The following is a 21,022-nucleotide window of genomic DNA, read 5'->3' as shown; positions in this document are numbered from 1 at the left end:
TTGTCCAGGCCGCTTCCGGCCCTCTCTGCCCGCTCTCCGCCCTGAGTGCGGACTCACCCTGGCACTGCCAGGTCTACAAACACACCTGGCTCCTCCTCTTGACTTTGCCCTGTTTCTCCCACCCAGAACGTCAGGTCCTTCCACTCACGTTTAGGTTTATTGAGGCTCAGTCACTTCTGTCCAGCAGCCAGTATGATACTGGTCTGTAAGATGAGGGTGTCACGTCGAGTACCCCTCTCATAAGGGGAAAAGAAATCGTGAATACTTAAGCTGAGGTGACTGCTGATCTACAGGCTGTGACTCACTTTCCCCATCCATATTACGGAAGATCGCCTCAGTAGCTTGGGAAGGGAGGATTGTGTGGTAACTTAGCGAGATTCAAGCTAGCAAGGCCCGTGGAAGGGAAGGTGGATGAGAAGCCAAACCACACCAGGGACCACTGGCTATCCCCCTCTTGGGGCTTGAACTCAGGGCCTAGACACTGTCCCTGAGCTTCTTTTACTCAAGGCTAGCACTTTACCACTTGAGCCACAGCCCCATTTCCAGATTTATGTGGTAGTGAGGAATCAAACCTGGGGCTTCATGCATGCTAGGCAAACACGCTACCACTAAGCCACATTCCCAGCCCCTGGCTAAGCTCTTAAGCAGGAGGAGCCAGGTGCAAGGCAAAGGGAGCAGGCTTCTGAGATTTCCTAGTACAACTTTCTGGGGTGCAGGTGGTGAAATTGGGGTAGAAGAGCAGCTGCAAACAGTGAGAAGGTGGCCAATGGGCAAGACCAAGGCCAGGTGGTCAGTCCTGTCTAAGTCATACCCACCTGGCAGAGCCTTTTACCTACAATCTCAAAACCCTTGAACTTCACTGCTTGCTAGAGAGCTCAGTATCCCAGCTCCACCCATCTATCAAAAACAAGAATCTCCTCATCCTGCCTCACATACACGTCAAAGCTTTCATGTGTTTCTCCCTGTGTGTGTGAACTCCAGATTCTGTTTTGTTTTGTTGTTTTGTTTTCCCTACAGTAGGCATTCTACCACTTAAGCCATTCCTCCAATTCTGGCTTTTTGCTAATTAAGTGGAGATAAAAGTCTCCTGAATTTGTCTGCCCAGGCTAGCTCCAAACTGCAATCCTCATATCTCAGCCACCCAAGTAGCTCCTTTGTTACATGCTTTTCTGGGGGTGGGGGTGGGGCAATGAAGCAGTCCTGGGTTTGATTCAGGGCCTCCACTTGCTAGACAGGTACTCTTTCCCCAGCCCTGACCATCTGCTCTAAAGCCAGGGCCCTCTACTCTTAGATTTTCTGAGGAAAAATATTTCTGAGGAAAGCCTACCTGCATAGTGGTTGTGTAAACCTGAGCAAGTCCTTTTACCTCTCTGGACATCATTCTACCTGTGTATACAATGAGGTTAATGACAGTGCTCATCTTATTGAGATAGTTTGAGGATCAAATGGGTCAGCATATATACATGACCTGGCACATAGGAAAAGCTTGGTAGAATTTGCTTCCAAAGCAATGTATGTCTCCTATGTCTCCCTGCAACATCCATTTGCATCTCGTGCTGGACTTAAAGATGATCACTTAGAAAACACTTTTCTAAAGTCTTGCTCCCTATTTACAAGGAAAGAAGTAGAGTGTGGGGATCCATTTCCAAGTAGCCTGTCACACAGTTACCCATTTGTATTCTTTTTCTGGGCTGGGGGCGGGAGGAAGGGATCATGGGGCTTGAACCCTGGGCCTGGGTGCTGTCCCAGAGCTCTTCAGCTCAAGGCTACTGCCCTACCCCTTGAACCACACCCCCATTTCCCATTTCCTAGTGATCAACTGGAGATAAGAATCTCACATTCTTTAGGGGGCTGGCTTTGAACCACTATCCTCAGATCTCAGCCTCCTGAGTAGCTAGGATTACAGGTGTGAGCCTCAAAGCCTGGCTACCCACTTATATTCTGAAACCCAAAAGGCCGCTCTCCTCTTCATCCATTCCTCCCTACACATATCACAGATAACTAGAAAAAGGGTTGCCAGGTAAAGATAGTATATTCACCTCTCACATACCACTCCATGACATTCTGAGAAATGTGGACACAGCAAGGAGATCTCTGGGAAGCCTCTTGTTGGATCCCAGTGGGCTTTTTTGTGGACCCTTGCTAAATAAGCCAAGCACTAGGACTAAGGGCAGAGTCCCAGGAGCCATCTTAGGCAAGCCACCTGGAGCCACATCACTGTGGCCATGGCTCATTCTCTTACCTCAGCCTGCGTCTAGGGAAGCCAAGCTTGGAGCAGTGAGGCAAAGCCAAACAGCTCTGGTATTTGTGTCAAAGGCTCCTTGGCCTCTCTGTCCTGGGATGGTCTGATGGACCCAGAGTCCTCTCCCAAATTATCAACTCCCCCCCACACACACCAGGCTTCCAGCCCCCTTTCACTCCCTCCATAGCCTCTCTGGTTTCTGCTCTATAGCCACTCCTTGCAATACCCACCCTAGCAGGTTACCCTGCCCCCACTCCCACTGGAAATCTCCCAGGGCTCCTGATGAGCTTGGAATGGAATGCTAAATCCATAGTGAGGCCTGCCACTGGTCATCTAGGGACCTGCATGGTCTATAGCTTCCCTTTATTGTCTGCCAACTCGCACTCACAGAGATCATCTAGTTTGCAATTATCCAGCAATAAGCAACTCCCAGTGCCTGGCACTAATACTTTCAAAGCAATAAATGGCTGAGTGAGTAAACCAAGACTTCCCCTGATAGCATGGCTCCTGGAGTTACATCCCATCTACCTCTCCATCCTCCTGTTTCCAAGCCTATTAATTCCTCAGCCAGGCTCACCAAAGCAGCAACACTCTATCCACATTCATTTAGTTCTTCTTTTATTCATATGACAGTATTAAAGGACTTACTCTGTTATAAACTATCCTAGGACAGGCTTTCCTACCTCACCTTAGTCTAGGAATACAACAGGGAACAAGTTTCTCTCCCTATGATATTCTTGCCTCTATTGTTTTTTCTTTGAGACCTCTGAAAGCTTTATTGTAGTCAGGTAGCAAGGACAGATCAGGGTTTTTCCTTTTTGTTTTTGTTTTTCTTTTTTGTCGATTGTGGGACTTGAACTCTGGGCCTACACATTGCCCCTGAGCTCTTCAGCTCAAGGCTACTGCCCTACCCCTTAAGCCGCAGGGACACTTCCGGTTTTCTGGTGGTTGAGTGGAGACAAGGCTCTCACAGACATTAATGCCAGAGCTGGCTTTGAACTGCACTTCTCAGATCTCAGCCGGGATTATAGGAGTGAGCCACCGGGCCCAGGTAGATCAGGGTTTTTCTCTGATGATCAGTGGGAAGCCATAGGAGCATGCTGGACTGTATGGTGGATGACTTTCTCTGATCAGTTGCTGCTGTCCAAGAAAAGAGCCCACTGGAGCATCTAGCCTCTGAGGTTTCATTCTGTAGGCCTCATTTCCTCCTCTGTAGGTTCCTGAGTTTCACATATGCTGTTGTATTTCTCTCACCAATCTGCATGATCTCTTTAACATGGAGAAAGCCAGCCTTTTCGATATCCAGAGCGTTTTTCAACTTCTCTTCATCATCACTTTCAGAACTGCTCTTACGGTGGTGCTTCTTTTTCTTCTCTTTACTTTTTCTTGGTGCATCTCCACGAATGTCTGCGGGTTCTTTATCTACGCTTCTCCAGTCTCATCAGTTATTACACACTCCTTGGAGTTAGCAGTTTCCTTCCCAGCATCTCCAGTACAATCAGAATACTTGAAAAAAAAAAAGAAGAGTGACAGCATTTGTATCTCCATTGGCCTTCTTTCCAATAAGATCCCCAGATATGTGTGTGGTTGTGAATCTTCACATCTTCCTTGTTCTTAGAGCAGGCCACCGCCGCCCCTGCCCCTTGATGACAACCCTGTGTACTGTATATAAAAGTCTTCCATCTGGGCTAAGAGCAACTCAGCTGGAGAAGCATCTATATGCTCTTGGCTGCCATACTTTTCCAGGATGTTTTCTCTCTGCTGTTCTTTGAAATCTTCTGAAGTTTTTACTTTGAAGGATTTATACAACAGTTCTAGTTTTGTAGGATCTGCCTGCTGATATACTTCTGAGTCCTTGTCATAGGCCTCCCAGGAAAACAACTGTGTCCGAGGCATTGAAATGGTATCTCCTGTGGATCTGTTGAAGTTATCTCTTGCCTAACTCATTTCATCTGGACTCTTGCCTGCATTGGTGTAAGAATTTTCTATCATTGTTCTAGTTTTGCGATCATAGTAGGCAGAATTTGGATTTAAATTTCTCAAATATGTTGCAATTATCTTCTTGAATCCTCAGATTCATAATGTCTCCCTTAAGAGTCAAAATTCCTCCCAGGAATGTCGATAATTTCTGCATATTTATCCTCATCTTCACTGTTGTGATTCTTTCTTTCTTTCTTTCCTTCTTTCTTTCTTTCTGAGTTGTGTGGCTACCGTCCTACCCTTTAAGCCACAGAGCCACTCCTAATTTTCTAGTGGTTAGTTGAAGGTAAGAGTCTCATGGACTTTTGTGCCCAGGCTGGTTTTGAACCTCGATCCTCAGTTCTCAGCCTCCTGAGTAGCTTGGATTACAGGCATGAGCCACCATGCCTGGCTTGTTGTCATCTTTTTCTGTCTAAGGATTTGGTTCCTCTTCTCCCCACCAGTGTTTTTGGGGAATGAGCTTATTCCACTAATTTTCCTTTATTTTTTTTGTTCTTTTTTTCATATATTTTATTATAATTAATAGAAGGGTTACATTATATTCACCAGATAGAAGGTACATTACTTCACAAATATTGATACCCTTTTTTTATTGTAATTAGTAAAAGGGTTACATGATATTTGCCAGATAGAAGGTGCATTAATTCACATACATTGATACCCTTTCACATGTCTTGGTAATTTTCCTTTATTTTATGTTATTTTTTTATTTACATGCTTGTCTGGGGCTGTGGGGAGCCGGAGCAGCCAAGACGGCGCCTGTCCCCTGCCTCGCTCATTGTATACAAATTTCTTAGTTCCCCTTAGTGGGTGTGTGAGTGCAGAGCCTTTGCTCGCTCCGCTGCGTCTGCGAGTATGACGTCTGCGCGTATGACGTCAGAGGCCTGACCAATCCCGAGTTTTAAAAAGACCTTAGCAGCACAGCAGCCAATGGAAAAAGTCCCGCGTTCTTTGATTGTATATAAGCAGCTGCACTTCCCTGCCCCGCGCCCCTCTGCTTCAAGCCTTCCCTTCAAACGAGTTGCTCTTCATTAATAAAGCGTGATCGAGAAGGATCCTCGTGTGGTGTCCGTTCTTCCCTGCTGGTCAGGGGTGCCGGGCGCCGCAACTGGTGCCGAAACCCGGGACCTGCGGAGGGGCCGAAGAGGATCCAGAACTTGACACGTGAAGAGGACTCCTTCTAGGTATGTTGTTCTGAGAAGTTTTTGTCTGGGTGCCAAGTAGTTGAATGTCTAACAGTTTTAGAAGTATTCAGGAAATTTCCTGAGCCTTTTAACCTATGTTCTGATTCACAATATGTAGTTAATGCAGTGGCATCCCTGGAAGTCGCCGCCTCCATAAAAGGTAGCAGTACAGTTTCAAATATATTATCCCAACTTCAGAGTTTAATTTTACAAAGGAAAAATCCTTTTTTCATTGGTCATATTCGGGCACATACTGGCTTGCCTGGTCCCATGTCAGAGGCCAATGCCTTAGTGGATTTGACTGCCAGAGCCCTGGTGGGCCTTTCCCATAATTCTGTTCAATTAGCACGAGATTTTCATCAACTTTATCATGTTTCTGCAAAAACCCTTCGTTATAAGTTTTCCATTTCACGCCAACAGGCTAGAGAAATTGTTAAAGCTTGTCAATCCTGTGTAGTATATCATCCCTCTTTCATAATTGGAGTTAATCCTAGAGGCCTTTGCTCTAATGCCTTATGGCAAATGGATGTTACTCACGTGCCTGAGTTTGGCAGGACAAAATATGTTCATGTTTCAGTGGACACTTTCTCTGGCATAATGCATGCCACGGCCCTTACAGGGGAAAGGGTGTCCAATGTTAAAGTTCATTGCTTGGAAGCATGGGCAGCATGGGGAAAACCATTAAAATTGAAAACAGATAATGGCCCTGCTTATGCCTCTGCTGGATTTCGCTCTTTTTGCACTCAAATGCAGGTAGTTCATTCTACTGGCCTCCCTTACAATCCCCAGGGTCAGGGAATTGTGGAACGTGCCAATAGAACACTTAAACAACTTTTATTTAAACAAAAGGAGGGAATAGGCCGAGATGCCTCCCCCAGAGAAAGGCTGGCCATTGCACTGTTTACCTTAAATTATGTAACAGTGGATGACAATGGACAATCAGCTGCTGATCGGCATGCTGGAAAAATGGCAATACCACCCACACAAAAAGTAATGTGGAAAAATGTTATCGATAACAAATGGTATGGACCGGATCCTGTAATTCAGAGATCCAGGGGAGCTGTTTGTGTTTTTCCACAGGGACAGGAATCCCCCCATTGGGTGCCGCAGCGCCTCGTAAGGATATTGGAGGAAAATCAAACGCCTAAAGAGGATGATGCGAAACAAAATCCTGGGAATAATCCTGTTAATAATTCTTCTGCTGCCACGACTTTGGATGAAGAGACAGAAGGGAAAAAGCAACAAAGAAAGGACGATGTGGGCAGTGATGAAGACCTTTCCATTACCAATGCCTGTGACTAATGCTTCTTCCATTTTCCCCTTTGTGCCACCAATTCTTCCTTGCAACTTCCCTAGGACTGCAAGGTTCCCTATGCCTTACCCTGTCAAAAAATCTGTCCTTCTGTGTTAGGCTGGTTTCTCAAAAATTGGGTCGCTCTGATTATTTTAAATTGTTCTGCCATAGAGTGTAAATTGAGTCAATGCTGGAGCCGTTGCCTACATTTGTTCCAGTTCCTGTGAATGTTTGTTGCAGTTTGTTTTGGGTTTTGTGTCTTTAGCCTTTGGTTGCTCTGCTGAATGAGGTCTCGCAATAAGAGAGAGAGAGCAATGCTTGTTCATGCACTCACTGCTTTGGAGCAGGGACACTCCCCCAAAATTTGGCTTGCAGCTTTAAAGGCCAACTAAAACTGCCCTGTACTGCCTTTGCACCCTCAAGACCTTAGTCTATTGCACGAGGAATAGGAGTATAGGCAGTCAAGAGTTGTGAAATGTTGGACAAAGTACCACTCCTGATCCTAACAGGTCAGGGAGAGCATGTGCGTCAGCATATGGGTCTGCGCCCCTAGCCCATCTCCACAAAGGGAAAAGAGGACCTGGAGGGGAGGGATCCAGGGTTGGCCGCCTGGGTCACTCCTCTAGAGTAGGACCTCAAGTTTTACTTTGGAGGACAGCACCTCTACTCTCTTCACAACAGGTATGTTGGCCTGCTGCGTTAAAACAGAAAGGGGGAGATGTGGGGAGCCGGAGCAGCCAAGACGGCGCCTGTCCCCTGCCTCGCTCATTGTATACAAATTTCTTAGTTCCCCTTAGTGGGTGTGTGAGTGCAGAGCCTTTGCTCGCTCCGCTGCGTCTGCGCGTATGACGTCAGAGGCCTGACCAATCCCGAGTTTTAAAAAGACCTTAGCAGCACAGCAGCCAATGGAAAAAGTCCCGCGTTCTTTGATTGTATATAAGCAGCTGCACTTCCCTGCCCCGCGCCCCTCTGCTTCAAGCCTTCCCTTCAAACGAGTTGCTCTTCATTAATAAAGCGTGATCGAGAAGGATCCTCGTGTGGTGTCCGTTCTTCCCTGCTGGTCAGGGGTGCCGGGCGCCGCATGGGGCTATGTTAATATTGATAAATGTGGCGCCAATTTGCCTGGGTCTCTCAAAGCAGTCCTTCTTTTTGTACATCAGGAATCCACAGTTCTGGCAGGCACCTTTGTGGGAGTTGGTGGCTATGGAATTGTCTTTGATAGCCCTCTTGTGCCCTTTCCAGATGAACTGAACTGCTTTTGTTTCTCTGGTTGTGGCCTCTGATGTTTTAAGAAGAACTATAGCGAGGGATGTGTGGGTTTATACTTTTACCTTCTCTATCTCCTTCTGAAGGAACATTACCCAGTTCTCACTGTTCTAGCTCCTTCATCCTTGGATCCTGTTGGGTCATCTTCTTTGATTTCTCTAAACTCTGTTCTTTGGACCCAAGGGTGGCATCAATTGTATCCATAGCTGCTGGCAACATGGTAAACTGGCTTCCTCTATGAAAATGGCAGAGAGTGTCAGATGTGGTGGCATACCTGCAAGCCTGGTCCTCAGAAGGCTGGCAAAGGAGGATTGAGAGTTTCATACCAGTCTGGGGCTATGTACTGAGCCTGAGCCCAGCTTGACCTACAAAGTGAGGACCCTAGTCCCACCACAGCTATCTCCAGAACCACCCAAAGTCAGACAAGTAAGCAAGTCACTGCTGTTTACTTCTGGGTTCCTTGCCTTCACCCAGCAGCCACTACGATAGCTTCTGGTTGAGTGATGTCTGTGCCCTAAAGAGCGCTTGGCTCTTTTGCTCCTGAACTAGTGGAAGATTTGAGCTGCTTGTTTCCTTGATTAACTCCTAGTGTTATGTGCTTTTTGTCTCTTCACTCTCCCTTTTTACGTCTTTGCTGTCATCTTTTATGTCTTGGCTTTCTGTCTGTTAAATGAGAATATAGCATCTTCAATAGTTGGTGTTGAGAAAACTAGACATCCATATGTAGAAATTAAAAAGTGAGAAGTAATGCTGTGGCTCAATAGGTAAGAGTGCTAACCTTGAGCTGAAGAGCCCAGGGACAGCGCCCAGGTCCAGAATTCAAACCCCATGACCAAGTAAATAAAGAAATAACATAAAATAAAGAAAAAGAAAATAGAAGTGGATCCCCATCTATCACCGTGCACACATATCAACTCCAAAGGGATCAGTATCACACCTGGAACTTTGAAATTACTGCAAGAATGAGTAGGAGACATACTAGAACTCATAGGCCTAGGCAGAAACTTTTTGAAGTCTCAGGGGCACAGCAGATAGGAGAGAGAATTTGCCTGTGTTCTTAACAAACTCCTAAGTATTCTCCAAAACTCATCTCCATTTCTCTGAGTAGCCCTTTCCAAGACTTCTTAGTCCCTATCCCTGGATAGAATTTATCCAGGTAGTAGAGGTACCTCACTCTTAAAAGCTTGTTGTGGCTCATCCAGGAAATCTGGGGTTCAGGGAGTATAGATTGGGGGGCAGGAATCTGCAAAGATGAACAAGGACAGATGTGTCTAAAGGCAATGAGTTCTCCTAGCTATAACACCACCTTCTGCCACCTCCCTCAGACTTCTTTCCCAGCAACTCAGAAGCTCTGTGGAGGATGTGACTGTTGGGCACACCTTTTATTTGCTCAGAAATGATTGGGGGAAAGGCCATAGACCAGAGCTGAGGGGCAGCCCAAGGTGGAGCACCTGACAAGGATGCATGGGGCTGGGATGTGGAGCTGGAGCATATCTGAGTGTCAGGTCCTGAGTTAACCAAGGCAGAGCCCAGTACATCTAGGCCACTGGAGGAGGCAGTCCTCTTTTAGGTGGTAAGGCAGCATCTACAGCAGACAAATGGCAGAAAGTCCCAGGTCCTGCTATCTGCACATATTGGACCAACCTTTGAAAGTTCCATTAGCTATTTGATCCCAGGTCACATCTGCAATTCTCTCACTTTGGGGTTTGGGGAGAGATGGGTTGTTCTTCCTGCTTCCTTAGTCTTGTCCAAGGTTCTGGTCCTTGTAAGCAAGGTCACTGGGTCCAAAGGGGCAGCGGCTGCAGGGCTGTCCACAGCCTTAGAGCAGGGTAATCTCACTGGGGGGCAGCGTGAGCCTCTTCTCTCGGGCACTGAGCAGGTTCTCCACATGCACAGCCACCACTCGACACAGCTCCAGACCCTGTCAAGGACACAGTGAGAATTTAGACCACCTTGTTCAGCATGCACACTGGAATGGAACGTGCATGATGTCATTCATGCAGGGACCCTCAGTGTGGGAGAAGGGAGGTTGGGCTCTGGGCCATAGTAAGCAGAGGACCACTGCTGGTTCTCCTGCCTGTGAGTTGTGTAATCAGAGCCAGTTACTTTGAGTTTCTGAGTGCCAGTGGCCTCATATGTAGGGGCTGAGTTCACCTGCCTAGCAGAGCTGTGTAAAAATTCATTGAGACTCTATCATACATAAATCCTGTAGATTTTAGAAATAGCCTATGGGACCAGGGGAGTGGCCCAGTGTACACAAAGCAGACCCAAAGCTCTGAGTTTGATCCCCAGTACTCCCTCCATTAAGCTGATCCATAGAAGGCAACTGGTCTAACCATGCGTCACCATTGTGTCTACCTCAAGGTTCCCACTGGGAGAAGGGTAAGCATTGTGGGAAATCAATTTTTCTTTTTTCTTTTTTTGTCGGTTGTGGGACTCAGGCTCTGGGTATTGTCCCTGAGCTCTTTAGCTCAAGGCTACCTACCACCCTACCCCTTGAGCCACAGCGCCACTTCTGGTTTTCTGGTGGTTAATTGGAGATAAACTGGCTTTGAACCACGATCCTCAGATCTCAGCCTCCTGAATAGCTAGGATTACAAGCGTGAGCCACTGCACCTGGTGGAAATCAATTTTTGAATCTGGTTCTTTTTTTTTTTGCCAATCCTGGGCTTGAGCTCAGGGCCTGAGCACTGTCCCTGGATTTTCTCAAGGCTAGGGCTCTACCACTTGAGCCACAGCACCACTTCTGGCTTTTTGCTATGTATGTGGTACCGAGGAATCGAACCCGGGTCTTCGTGCATGCTAGGCAAGCACTCTACCACTAGGCCAAACTCCTGGCCCTGAATCTGGTTCTTATATGAAGGCCAGTGTTGGGGACTCCCCCCAGGATTTTCTGGGTAACTGAAGCTACTCCAATAGGGACAGAGTAATGACAGCATCACTGCCAGTGCCAGGCCTCGGGCTGAGAGCTGCCTTCAATCCTTACGGTTGTTCCCTAATTGGCAGCACTGTTACCCATCCTGCAATTGAAAAGGTTGAGGCCCAAGGCCAGCTCTCATTTAGCTGGCCAGAGCCCCAGCATCCCCAGCTGGTAAGGGGTTAAGTTCACAACTCCATGGAAAGAGGCCCAAGGCCACATTCTAAAGTGCCTGAGGAGCCATCCCCATTAGCTAAACAGTGTATATGAGATGGGGTCCATCACAGTAAAGATGGTTTTGGAAGTTTAAGGACCAGATTGGGGGAAGAGGGACAAGGAGAGACTCAGCAACATGTAGAGACCATTCAGGACAGAAAGCATCAGGAAAGGAGCCAAAGAATGAGCATGGTGGCAGGTACAGAGATATGTATGGATGAGGGGAGAGAACAGAGAGTTCTGTTCTGGGAAGTAGGACAGGGGTGGAGTCTGAGACTCCAGGAGAAACAGGTAACTCCTGGTAGATATGGATTGAGGTATAGTAAGAAGAACACTGGCGAGCCTGGGCTCAAGTCAGTGTTCCTCAGTGTTAGGGATGGTGCAGTAGAGGCCTCTTCTCTTCCTTGTCACAGAGGGCAGGGTGCTGGACCCAGGTCCTTGCAGGGGAGGTACAGACAGACAAGGGCAGACATGTTGGTTTTAGCCCTCTCTCAGCCTTAATCTTGTCTAGCCAGAGGGGTGAAAACTTTAGGCCTACCTGGTCCATCAGAACCTGTGAGACTTGGACAGGAATCTAGGGCGCTCCCTCACTCCCCCCTCATGCTTTTTTTAAAGACAGCCACCGTTGAGGCGGCACAGGAGGACATGTGGGCAGTCATTTCCCCTAGTGTCTCATGGAAGTCTCTTTTCTTTAACTGCCATCCTAGTCCCCATGTCTCTGTCCAGGCCAACTTTCCCAAACCTCTTATATCCTGCCTGCTCACCACCAACCTAAAAAGAAAGCCCCACATTCTTAGCTTGACATTTAAATTGCTCTAAGCCCTGTCTTTCCCTGATGTGTCCTGCCTCCCACCCCGCCCTGCCCCATTCTGGCCCCAGGCCAGAGCCCCATCAAATGTCTCTATTTTGGAACCTGGTCTCTTTCCCACAGTGGCACAGTCAAGGAGCTTTCCTTGGAGGAGCCATGATGACTTGCAGTTCTGTCCCCAGCACTGTCTGCTCCCTGAACCATAGCCAGGCCCAGAGAAAAGCCCAGTGCATGGAATGAGGAAACTAGGGCCTGAGGGATAAGGCTGGCTGGTAACACAGGGCCCACCTGCTCCAGCTGCAGCTGCATGGTACGCTGGGTGGCCACATCACCCAGTGCAATCTCCACATAAGGGTAGCTGGAGTTGGCTGTGGGCCTCTGGGTCCGTGTAGACTGGATCTCCTTCAAGGGGAAATTCACCAACAGCTCCTGGGAGTGGAGGGAGAAAGACCAGACAGATTTGAGGGTAGGGATAATCTCCAACACATTAGTCCCTTCTCTGTAAATGAGATCAGGAGAAGGCAGAAGGCCCTAGTTCAAATCCCAGTTCCCCAGATACTTGCTGTGTCACCTCGAGCAAGTCACTCAGCTTCTCTGGACCTATTTCCTCACTTGCGTATTCAACAGATGCTGATGATGCATCAAGTGGTGTGCCAGACACAACTCAGAATGCTTGGGATAGGGGTATAATGGATTCTGCTAGTGCCCTGTCACATCCATGCTACTTCTAAACCCCCTTTTCAGGGAGCAAGCAGACGCCGTGCAGGAAAAGCAAGAGCAATGAAGGGTTAGTGTCCAAGGAAGAAGCCTAGACTACTGACTGGAGGGGAGTGGTGGATCATGGGACCACCCCTCCTCCAGGAGAGATGGAATATACAAAGGGTGTGTTAGAAGCTGTCTCCAGCTGTTCCAGGTGGACTGACCTTCAGTTGTGCACCTGGCAATTCTTATCTGTGTCCCCTCTCCTGCCCTACCTCTGCTAGTGTCCCTTGGTCACCTCTAAATAAGCTATCAGCCCTGGAATCCTTGTTTTGGCCGATCTTGGGACTTGAACTCTGGGCCTGACCACCGTCCTTGAGATTCTTTTGCTCAAGGCTTGCGCTCTACTACCTCTTTTTTTTTTTTTTTTTTTTTTTTGCCAGTACTGGGCTTGGGCTCAGGGCCTAATCTTTGTTCTTGGGTTTTCTCAAGGCTAGAGTTCTACCACTTGAGCCACAGCACCACTTCTGACATTTTTTCTATGTATGTGGTACTGGGAATGGAACCTCGGTCTTGGTGCATGCTATGCAAGCACTCTACCACTAGGCCAAACTCCCAGCCCTTCTACTACCTCTTGAGTCACAGCTCTGCTTCTGGCTTTTTCTGAGTAGTGTATTGGAGACAAGAGGCTCATGGGGGGCTGGGAATTTGGCCTAGTGACAGAGTGCCTGCTTAGCATGCACCAAGACCGAGGTTCCATTCCCAGTACCACATACATAGAAAAGCTGGAAGTAGTGATATGGCTCAAGTGGCAGAGTGCTAACCCTGAGGAAAAAGCCCAAGCACAGTGCCCAGGCCCTATGTTCAAGCCCCATGACTGGCAAAAAAAAGAGTCTCATAGACTTTCCTCCCTCGGCTGACTTTGAACGAAGATCTTCAGATCTCAGCCTCCTAAGTAGTTAGAATTACAGGCAGCCACTGGTGTCCAGCATCAGTTTCTATTTCTGGGAGCAATAAAACTAAGAAAGGGGATTACAAGTCCCATTAATGATGGGTTGTGTTATGTCCTTCCAAAGTCCTATGTTAAATTACAGTGCCTTGAGCATGACTGTATTTAGATATAGAGCCTTTAAAGAGGTGATCAAGGGGCTAGAGGCAAGAGAGCATGTTTGTCTTGTACTCATAAGACTGGGTTTGATTCCTGGCACCACAAAAGGAGAAGGAGGAGGAGGAATGATTCAGTTAAAATAAGGCTGTTGCAGTGGGCCTTAATCCAATATGGCAGGTGGCCTTATAAAAGTGAGTCTGGGCCTACACAGAGGAAAGAACAGGAGAACACAATGAAAGGTGTCTATCTAGAAGCCAAAGAGAAGCCAGCTTGGCACCCACCTTGACCTTGGGCTTTCAGTCTTCTGAATCATGGGAAACATACTTACCTTGAGTGAGTTGTCTAAACTATAGCATTTGGTTCCACAGCTTGAGCAGACTACCATGGTCTGCAGGCTTGGCATGGCTCTCACCTCACCTCCCACTTTCCCTCTCCCCTACAAGGCAAGGGAAGAGGCCTGCCAGACATCACATATGTGCTAAGTGGTCAGTCTGGGCCTCCATGGTGCCTCTACCCCAGGAGGAAGAGGAAGACTACATGGTAGACTGCAGGCAGGGCCAGGCTAAGGCGGCTCACATGAGTCTCAGTGCTGAGGAAGTTGAGGCCGTTATGGTTGACAGCGAGAATGCAGGGAGCTGGCACAACAACGTTGCTGCAGCTCTGGACAAAGAAGAAGGAAGAGCCGAACATCGGAAAGGCACTGAGGAGGCCTGCAGTGAGGAAACAGCGTTACTGTGAGACACAAGACAAGACAGGGGAGGCCCTCTTCCTTCTCCTCGCACCTCTCTAGCCTTTCTACCTCCCACATGTAGCTCCTGCTTCCAGCTCTCTGCCCAAAGTCATCCCCAACCCAGGTGAAGTCTTCAGGAACATGGTACGTAGGTAGCTCAGCCAGTACCAAAAAATAAACGGTGCCTCCACCCACCCCTTCCCTCTAAGACCTCTAGGCAGAGCCCCTCCCCAACACCATGTCTCCAAACCCTCCATGCCCCAACTCTCACCCAGGAACTGGGCACGGGCCTGGTGGGGACTGAGCGCCTGTGCCTGCTGCCGATGCTGGCTGACCAGGTTGAGCCAGGCCGTGCCAGCCGTCGTGTGATAAAGCTGGGCTGGGATGTATTCTTGGACTTCCCGCCTGCATGTGGGGGACAGGAGGCCTGAGTACCCAACTCTGCATTCCCATTGCAGTGGGTAAAGTGCAAAACAATACTCAATGATTATTTTAAATCCAGGATTAGAATTATACCTTTAGGAGATTCCTGTTCTTCTTTGTTTACAATTAGGCCCTAAAAAGAGCTTTGCATAGCCAGTCTCCAGCGGCTCACACCTGCAATCCTAGCTACTCAGGAGGCTGAGACCTCAGGTATATGATATGTGGATTAGCAGACGGACAGCATAAGCACGTCTATGGATATAACCCTTTCCCTGCCAAGTCAAGTGGAAAAGGGCTAAGGATGCAACCCAGGGCTTCATGCCACTGAGATATGCCCTTCAGCATATGACCTGACGTCCTATATTCCCCCCACCCCTTTCCAGTCCTAGGGCTTGAACTCAGGGTCTGCTTACTGTCCTTGAGCTTTTTCAAGGCTAGTGCTCTACCACTTGAGCCACAGCACCCCTTCCAGCTTTTTCTGTGTATGTGGTGCAGAGGAATTGAACCCAGGGCTTCACACATGCTAAACAAGCACTCTACCACTAGACCACACTCCTGGCGTTTGGGGTCCTGTTTTCAAGAGAGTTAAAAGGTCCTGAGCCCAAAAATTTAGGTGTGACTGATTCATACTGTGAGCACCGATCATAGCTTTGAAAGTATCAGTAAAGGCTAACTCCCCAAAATGTACTTAATAAATCCTCTGTTGCTGGATATTGAGGTGGCTTCCATTCTTTTGCTGTCACGAGCAATGCTGTAGTAAATACTTTTGTGGCGGAATGTGCATAGCCATGTGTATTTCTTGGACCACTTGGTATGTGTGTCCTGACAGTTTTTATATCTTTACATTTGTTCTGTGCTATAAACAGCAGCTGGAAGCAACTTGTCATGAAAGGGAGATGGAGTACCAATCCATAGGTGAATGATTGGACTCCAAGCCCCAAGGCCAGGACAGCCTCTTCCAGACAGCCTCCCTGACACAACAGGGAGGCTGATGGGGGGACTGGGATGTGAGGAGAAAAGTGGGGAGTAGGATGCAAAAACACATGTGCCTGTCCTTCAGACTGAGATGGGTAGACAGGTGCTCACACACTGGGCAGGTAGAAGTGATCCTTGGCGCGATGCTGCAGTGAAGCCAGCTTGGACACCTGCTGTAGCTGCTGTTCACTGGGCCGGCTGGCAGGCACACTGCTAAAGAGGCCTTTCAGGTAGTCAGGCAGGACCTGCAGGGAACAATTGCACGAGATGCTATCAGGCAAGTGTACACAAGGATATTCACTGGGAGGGGCTGGAGACAGTCCATTATCACCATGTCAGTCCTATCTCTTTGTGATAAGATTGCCCATGGCTTTCTTGGCATCAGAGGTGGAACTAGAAAAGCCATCACCCTCAAGGCAATGAAGAAACCCTACAGTAATGTGGGCTAATAAAAGCAGAACACAAATTCCATGTTCAACACACAGAAGGATTTGCATCAGAATTTTTTTTTTTTGCCAGGCCTGGGGCTTGAACTCAGGGCCTGGGCACTGTCTCTTTTGTGCAAAGCTAGCATTCTACCACTTGAGCCACACGCAGCACCATTTCTGGCTTTTTCTGTGTATGTGGTACTGAGGAAGTGAACCTAGGGCCTCATGTACGCTAGGCAAGCACTCTACCACTAAGCCACATTCCCATCCCTTTCCACCTCCCATCCACCTCAACCCTGGGGCTTGAACTAAGGGCCTACACACTATCCCTAAGTTTTTCTGCTCAAGGCTAACATTCCACCACTTTGAGCCAAAGCTCTTACTTCTGGTTTTCTGATGGTTAATTGGAGACAAATGTTTTACAGATTTTCCTGCCCAGGTTGGCTTTAAACCTTGATCCTCAGATCTCAGCCTCCTGAGTAGCTAGGATTATAGGCATGAGCCTGGCTTGCATCAGATTCTTAAGTAGCACACTACCAGACAGTGCAGAGCTAGACCTTAACCGTGACCCCCTGTAGCTATAAATGCAAATTGACTCATTTTATACACAGAATTGCTTAAGCTTTGCCACCCCTTCTCCCAAGTCCCAGCTGTGGCATTTGTGGTGTCTGATTGCAAAGACTACCCCATCCTCCCAGCAGCCCACAGGTCTAGAACAGCAAGGGGGCTGGGGGTGCTGACCTGGTTGTAGTGCATGGTCACATACAGCTCATTCTCAAACTTGAGTGGTTGATCCCAGAGCACTCGCCGGAACCAGAGCATGTAGCCACCATCCACCTGTTCCATCTCTGAGGCCACGTCCAGAATGTAGGCCCGGCGGCTGAGCGGGCACACATGCTGGCCTGTTAGGGAGTGGAGAAACAGGGCTAAGTGAAGCATTATTTGTGCACGTGTGCACCTGTACAGAATAAATGTGCAAACCTTAGCCTGCCAGCCAAGCAAGGTGTCACCTTGAACACACTACTTCCCTGAGGACACACCTTCCTCATAAACTTATCAGGGAAGCAACACCCTGCATCATGGAAATGTTGATCAGCACAGAGGGAAATAACTGCAATTCAAAGGTACAAGCAATGCGCAATTTTCCCAAGGAAGGAGTCTAGGGGTGTCTTTGAGGGCAGCCTACCTGGGTCTGGAAAGAACCTTGGGTTACATTCAGGAAAAATCTGGCCCCTTTCCAGGGGAGGCTAGGGACAAACAGAAGTATAACAGGCCTCACTCAGCTCATGACAAGCTTTTCTTCCAACTTCCTTCAGGAGAGATCCATTACTGGACACCGGGTTATGGGAACACAGTGGGAAAGCCTGGGGTCTAAGCCTAGGAGAGAAGTGCACTGACACTGCTTTACCATCTCACCCCTTTAGTAAAGTGTTTATCAAAGAACAGTAGGTTGGAATGAAAGTGAGAGTTTAGAATCCTGTGACTGACTGGAGGGGCCTTCTTCACCTCCCATAGCGTGACCTTGGGTGAGTCACTTAGCTTCTGGGGTCCCAGAGATATCCACACTTTAATAACTGGAACTTGTGACTATGTCACTTTTATAGCAAAAGGAACTTTGATCCAGGTGGACCCATTCATTATAAGTCCAAGCATTCTTTCAAGAGGCAGATAGAATCAGAGTCTGAGGAGGAAGTATGAGGACAGAGCAAGGAGAGGAAACATTGAAAGAGTTTAGCTGTTGGCTTCAGATAGAAGGAGCCAGGAGCCAAGGGCAGCCTGTAGAAGGTGGGAGGGCAAGAAAATGGATCGTCTCATAGAGCTTACAGGAGGTACACAGCCCTTACCACATTCTCAATCCAAGACTTCTGACTTTAAGAACTACAAGATGGTTAATCCATGTTGTCACCACTGAGTTTGTGATATGTTGTTTTAGCAGCCAAGGTATTTAATATGCCTTTCCTGGCCCTGGTTTCTTTATCCATAAGTGATAATGATAATAGTCTATCTATACCATTGTGGTAGGAATTAAGAGCTTATAGTGTAGCTCAGTGGTAGCACACTTAACTAGCATGTACAAGGCCCTGATTTGATCCACAGCACTAAAAAAAAAGAGGGAAGTTCATAGTAATACACACACACACACACACACACACACACACACACGGTCATGGGGTTCAAACTTGGGTTCTGGGAGCTGTCCCTGAGTGTTTTTGCACAAGGCTAGCACTCTACCACCTTAAGCCACAGCTCTACTTCCAGTTTTCTGGTGGTGGTTAATTGGAAATAAGAGTCTCACAAGGACTTTTTTTTTTTGCCAGTCCTGGGGCTTGAACTTAGGGCCCAAGTACTGTCCTTGGGCTTTCTCAATGCTAGCACTCTACCACTTGAGTGACAGCACCACTTCTGGCTTTTTCTGTATATGTGGTACTGAGGGCTTCCTGCATGCTAGGCAAGCACTCTTCCCCTAGGCCACACTCCCTGCCCCTCACAGGGACTTTTCTGCCCTGGCTGACTTCAAATTGTGCTTCTCAGTTCTCAGCTTCCTGAGTAACTATGATTATAGGCATGAGCCATCAGATCCTGGCTTGTAGTATTATATGGTTTTTTGCTTATTTTGTTTATTGCCAGTCTTGGGCTTGAACTAAGGGCCTGGGCACTGTCCTTGGTTTTTACTCAAGGCTAGTGTTCTACCACTTAAGTGTGCTCTACCACTTAAGCCACAACACCATTTCTGGCTTTTTCCTGTGTATGTGGTACCGAGGAATCGAACCTGGGGCTTCACGCATGCTAGGCAAGCACTCTACCACTAGGCCAAACTCCCGGGCCTATATGGAAGGGACTTTGTCCCCTTGGATCCCAGGATCCCTGGGGAAGAGAGCCTGGTGAGAACTTCAGCAGCCCTTATGGCTCCATGAGCCATATGCTAGTACTGTGGGTACCTAGAGTCTGGATCTACGGATGAAGCTTCTTAGAATATGAGGACAGAGTTCTCTTACCAAGAAAGGCTGAGGGACAAAGGCAGGAATCAAAGATGGTCTTATCCTCTATGAACTCCCAGCCCAGAAGGTGAAAACAGACGAATGTAAAACAAAGACGAATGGGATAGACTGGGGGGCTCACAACACATACCAAATAGGGATCTAGGGCTTCCTGAAAAAAAAAAAGTGGCCTCCGAAGCTATGTATAGGACCCCACATGGCCGAAGCCTGGTAGTGAGAAGGAGCCAACCTGTTTCTATGGACTGGCTCACCTTGGTTGGTGACAAGGAAGATCACATATTCATCGAAGGCTTCAGGACGTGTCAAGGCCATCTCAGAACAGATCTCCTCCACCACATCCAGTGCCACCTGGGTAGGACAGAGGTGGTAAGGTTGTGCGCCAGCCAGACCTGTCCTCTGGCCTCTTAGTCCACTCAGGTTGTGGGTGCTGTTGTGAGCTGAGCCACCGAGGCACAGGACCTCTGAAGCCTTGGAGGACCCGCCTCACATGGGTAGAGGATACAGTTTCTGTTTCCTTTGGTTATGTCTTGGTCTCTTATCCACAGTACCACCCCGAGCTGGAGTCTTAATCTCTCAGAGGCTAAGTTTGCTCTTCCAAGAAATAGTTATTACTCTATATCCTAGGGGATTGGTTTCAGGACACTCTGCAGACACCAGAATCCAAAATCCCTCTTATAAATGGTATGGTACTGGCATAGAATCTACACACATGCTTCTGTAGCCTTTATTTGGGGGCAGTATTGAGATTTTAACACCAGGCCCTGTGCCTGAGATCCTGGCACTCTACTACTTGAGCCTCCAACCAGGCATTTTGCTGGTTATTTTGAAGATAGAATCTCCTCGACTTTTCTTCCCCAGGCTTCACACTGCAGTCTTCCAGATCTTAGGCTGTTGAGTAGCTACAATTACAGGTATGAGCCACCAGGATTTTCCACAGACTTCAAAGCATCTCTTCACTGGCTTATCATACTTAACACAATGTAAATGTGTTATCCAGGTCTGGAGATATGGCTCAAGTAGTAAAATGCCAGCCATGAGCCAATAAATCAAGAAAGAGTTTAGGCATTAGTGTGGACACACACACACACACACACACACACACACACACACACTCTCATACAAAACAATTCATTATTATCCTGCATTGTTTAGGGAATAATGACAAGAAGACATGTAGGCCAGGCACTGGTGGTTCACATCTGTGATCAGCTACTGAAGTTAAGATCTGAGGATCACAATTTGAAGCCAGTGCAAGCAGAAAAGCTCATGAGACTTATCTCCAATTAGTCACTAAAAACAAAAAGCTGGAACTGGAGATGTAATTCAAGTGATAGAGTGCCAGCCAGCCTTGAGCAATACAGGTAAAGGATAGTGCTCAGGCCCTGGATTCAAGCCTAGTGCTGGCATGCATACACACAAACAACCCACGTGTGTTCAGTTTGGATGTGACTTTTTTTTCCCCCAAATATCTTCCGTCAAAAGTTGGTTGAGGTGCCGGGAGTTTGGCCTAGTGGTTAAAGTGCTTGCCTAGCATGCATGAAGACCCGGGTTCGATTCCTCGGTACCACATACATAGAAAAAAGCCGGAAGTGGTGCTGAGGCTCAAGTGGTAGAGCTCTGGCCTTGAGAAAGTCCAAGGACAGTGCTCAGGCCCTGAGCTCAAGCCCAGGACTGGCAAAAAAAAAAAAAGTTGGTTGAGTCTACAGTTGCAAAATGGACAGATCTGGAGGTTCAACTGTAAGTTCCTCCTTGT

General features: G+C 47.8%; 1 protein-coding gene and 1 pseudogene across 1 annotated transcript in view; both read right to left on the bottom strand.

Moving 5' to 3' along the window:
* Nucleotides 1-3,298: 3,298 nt before the first annotated feature.
* On the bottom strand, nucleotides 3,299-8,058 carry LOC150050852 (pre-mRNA-splicing factor SLU7 pseudogene; annotated as a pseudogene).
* A 1,727-nt stretch (nucleotides 8,059-9,785) lies between these two features.
* Nucleotides 9,786-21,022, bottom strand: part of Myo15a (myosin XVA) — a 49,301-nt gene continuing 38,064 nt past the window's right edge. The window contains 7 exon segments of the mRNA XM_090351566.1: nucleotides 9,786-9,887; nucleotides 12,196-12,336; nucleotides 14,291-14,424; nucleotides 14,716-14,849; nucleotides 15,954-16,087; nucleotides 17,012-17,172; nucleotides 19,521-19,617. Of these exon segments, the coding sequence (XP_090207692.1) occupies nucleotides 9,786-9,887; nucleotides 12,196-12,336; nucleotides 14,291-14,424; nucleotides 14,716-14,849; nucleotides 15,954-16,087; nucleotides 17,012-17,172; nucleotides 19,521-19,617 (903 nt within the window).

Source organism: Megascapheus bottae, chromosome 17, assembly GCF_031878675.1.
Source record: "Megascapheus bottae isolate mThoBot1 chromosome 17, mThoBot2.hap1, whole genome shotgun sequence".
In the NCBI taxonomy this organism is placed as follows: Eukaryota; Metazoa; Chordata; class Mammalia; order Rodentia; family Geomyidae; genus Megascapheus; species Megascapheus bottae.
This window is presented reverse-complemented; position numbering and strand designations above follow the sequence as displayed.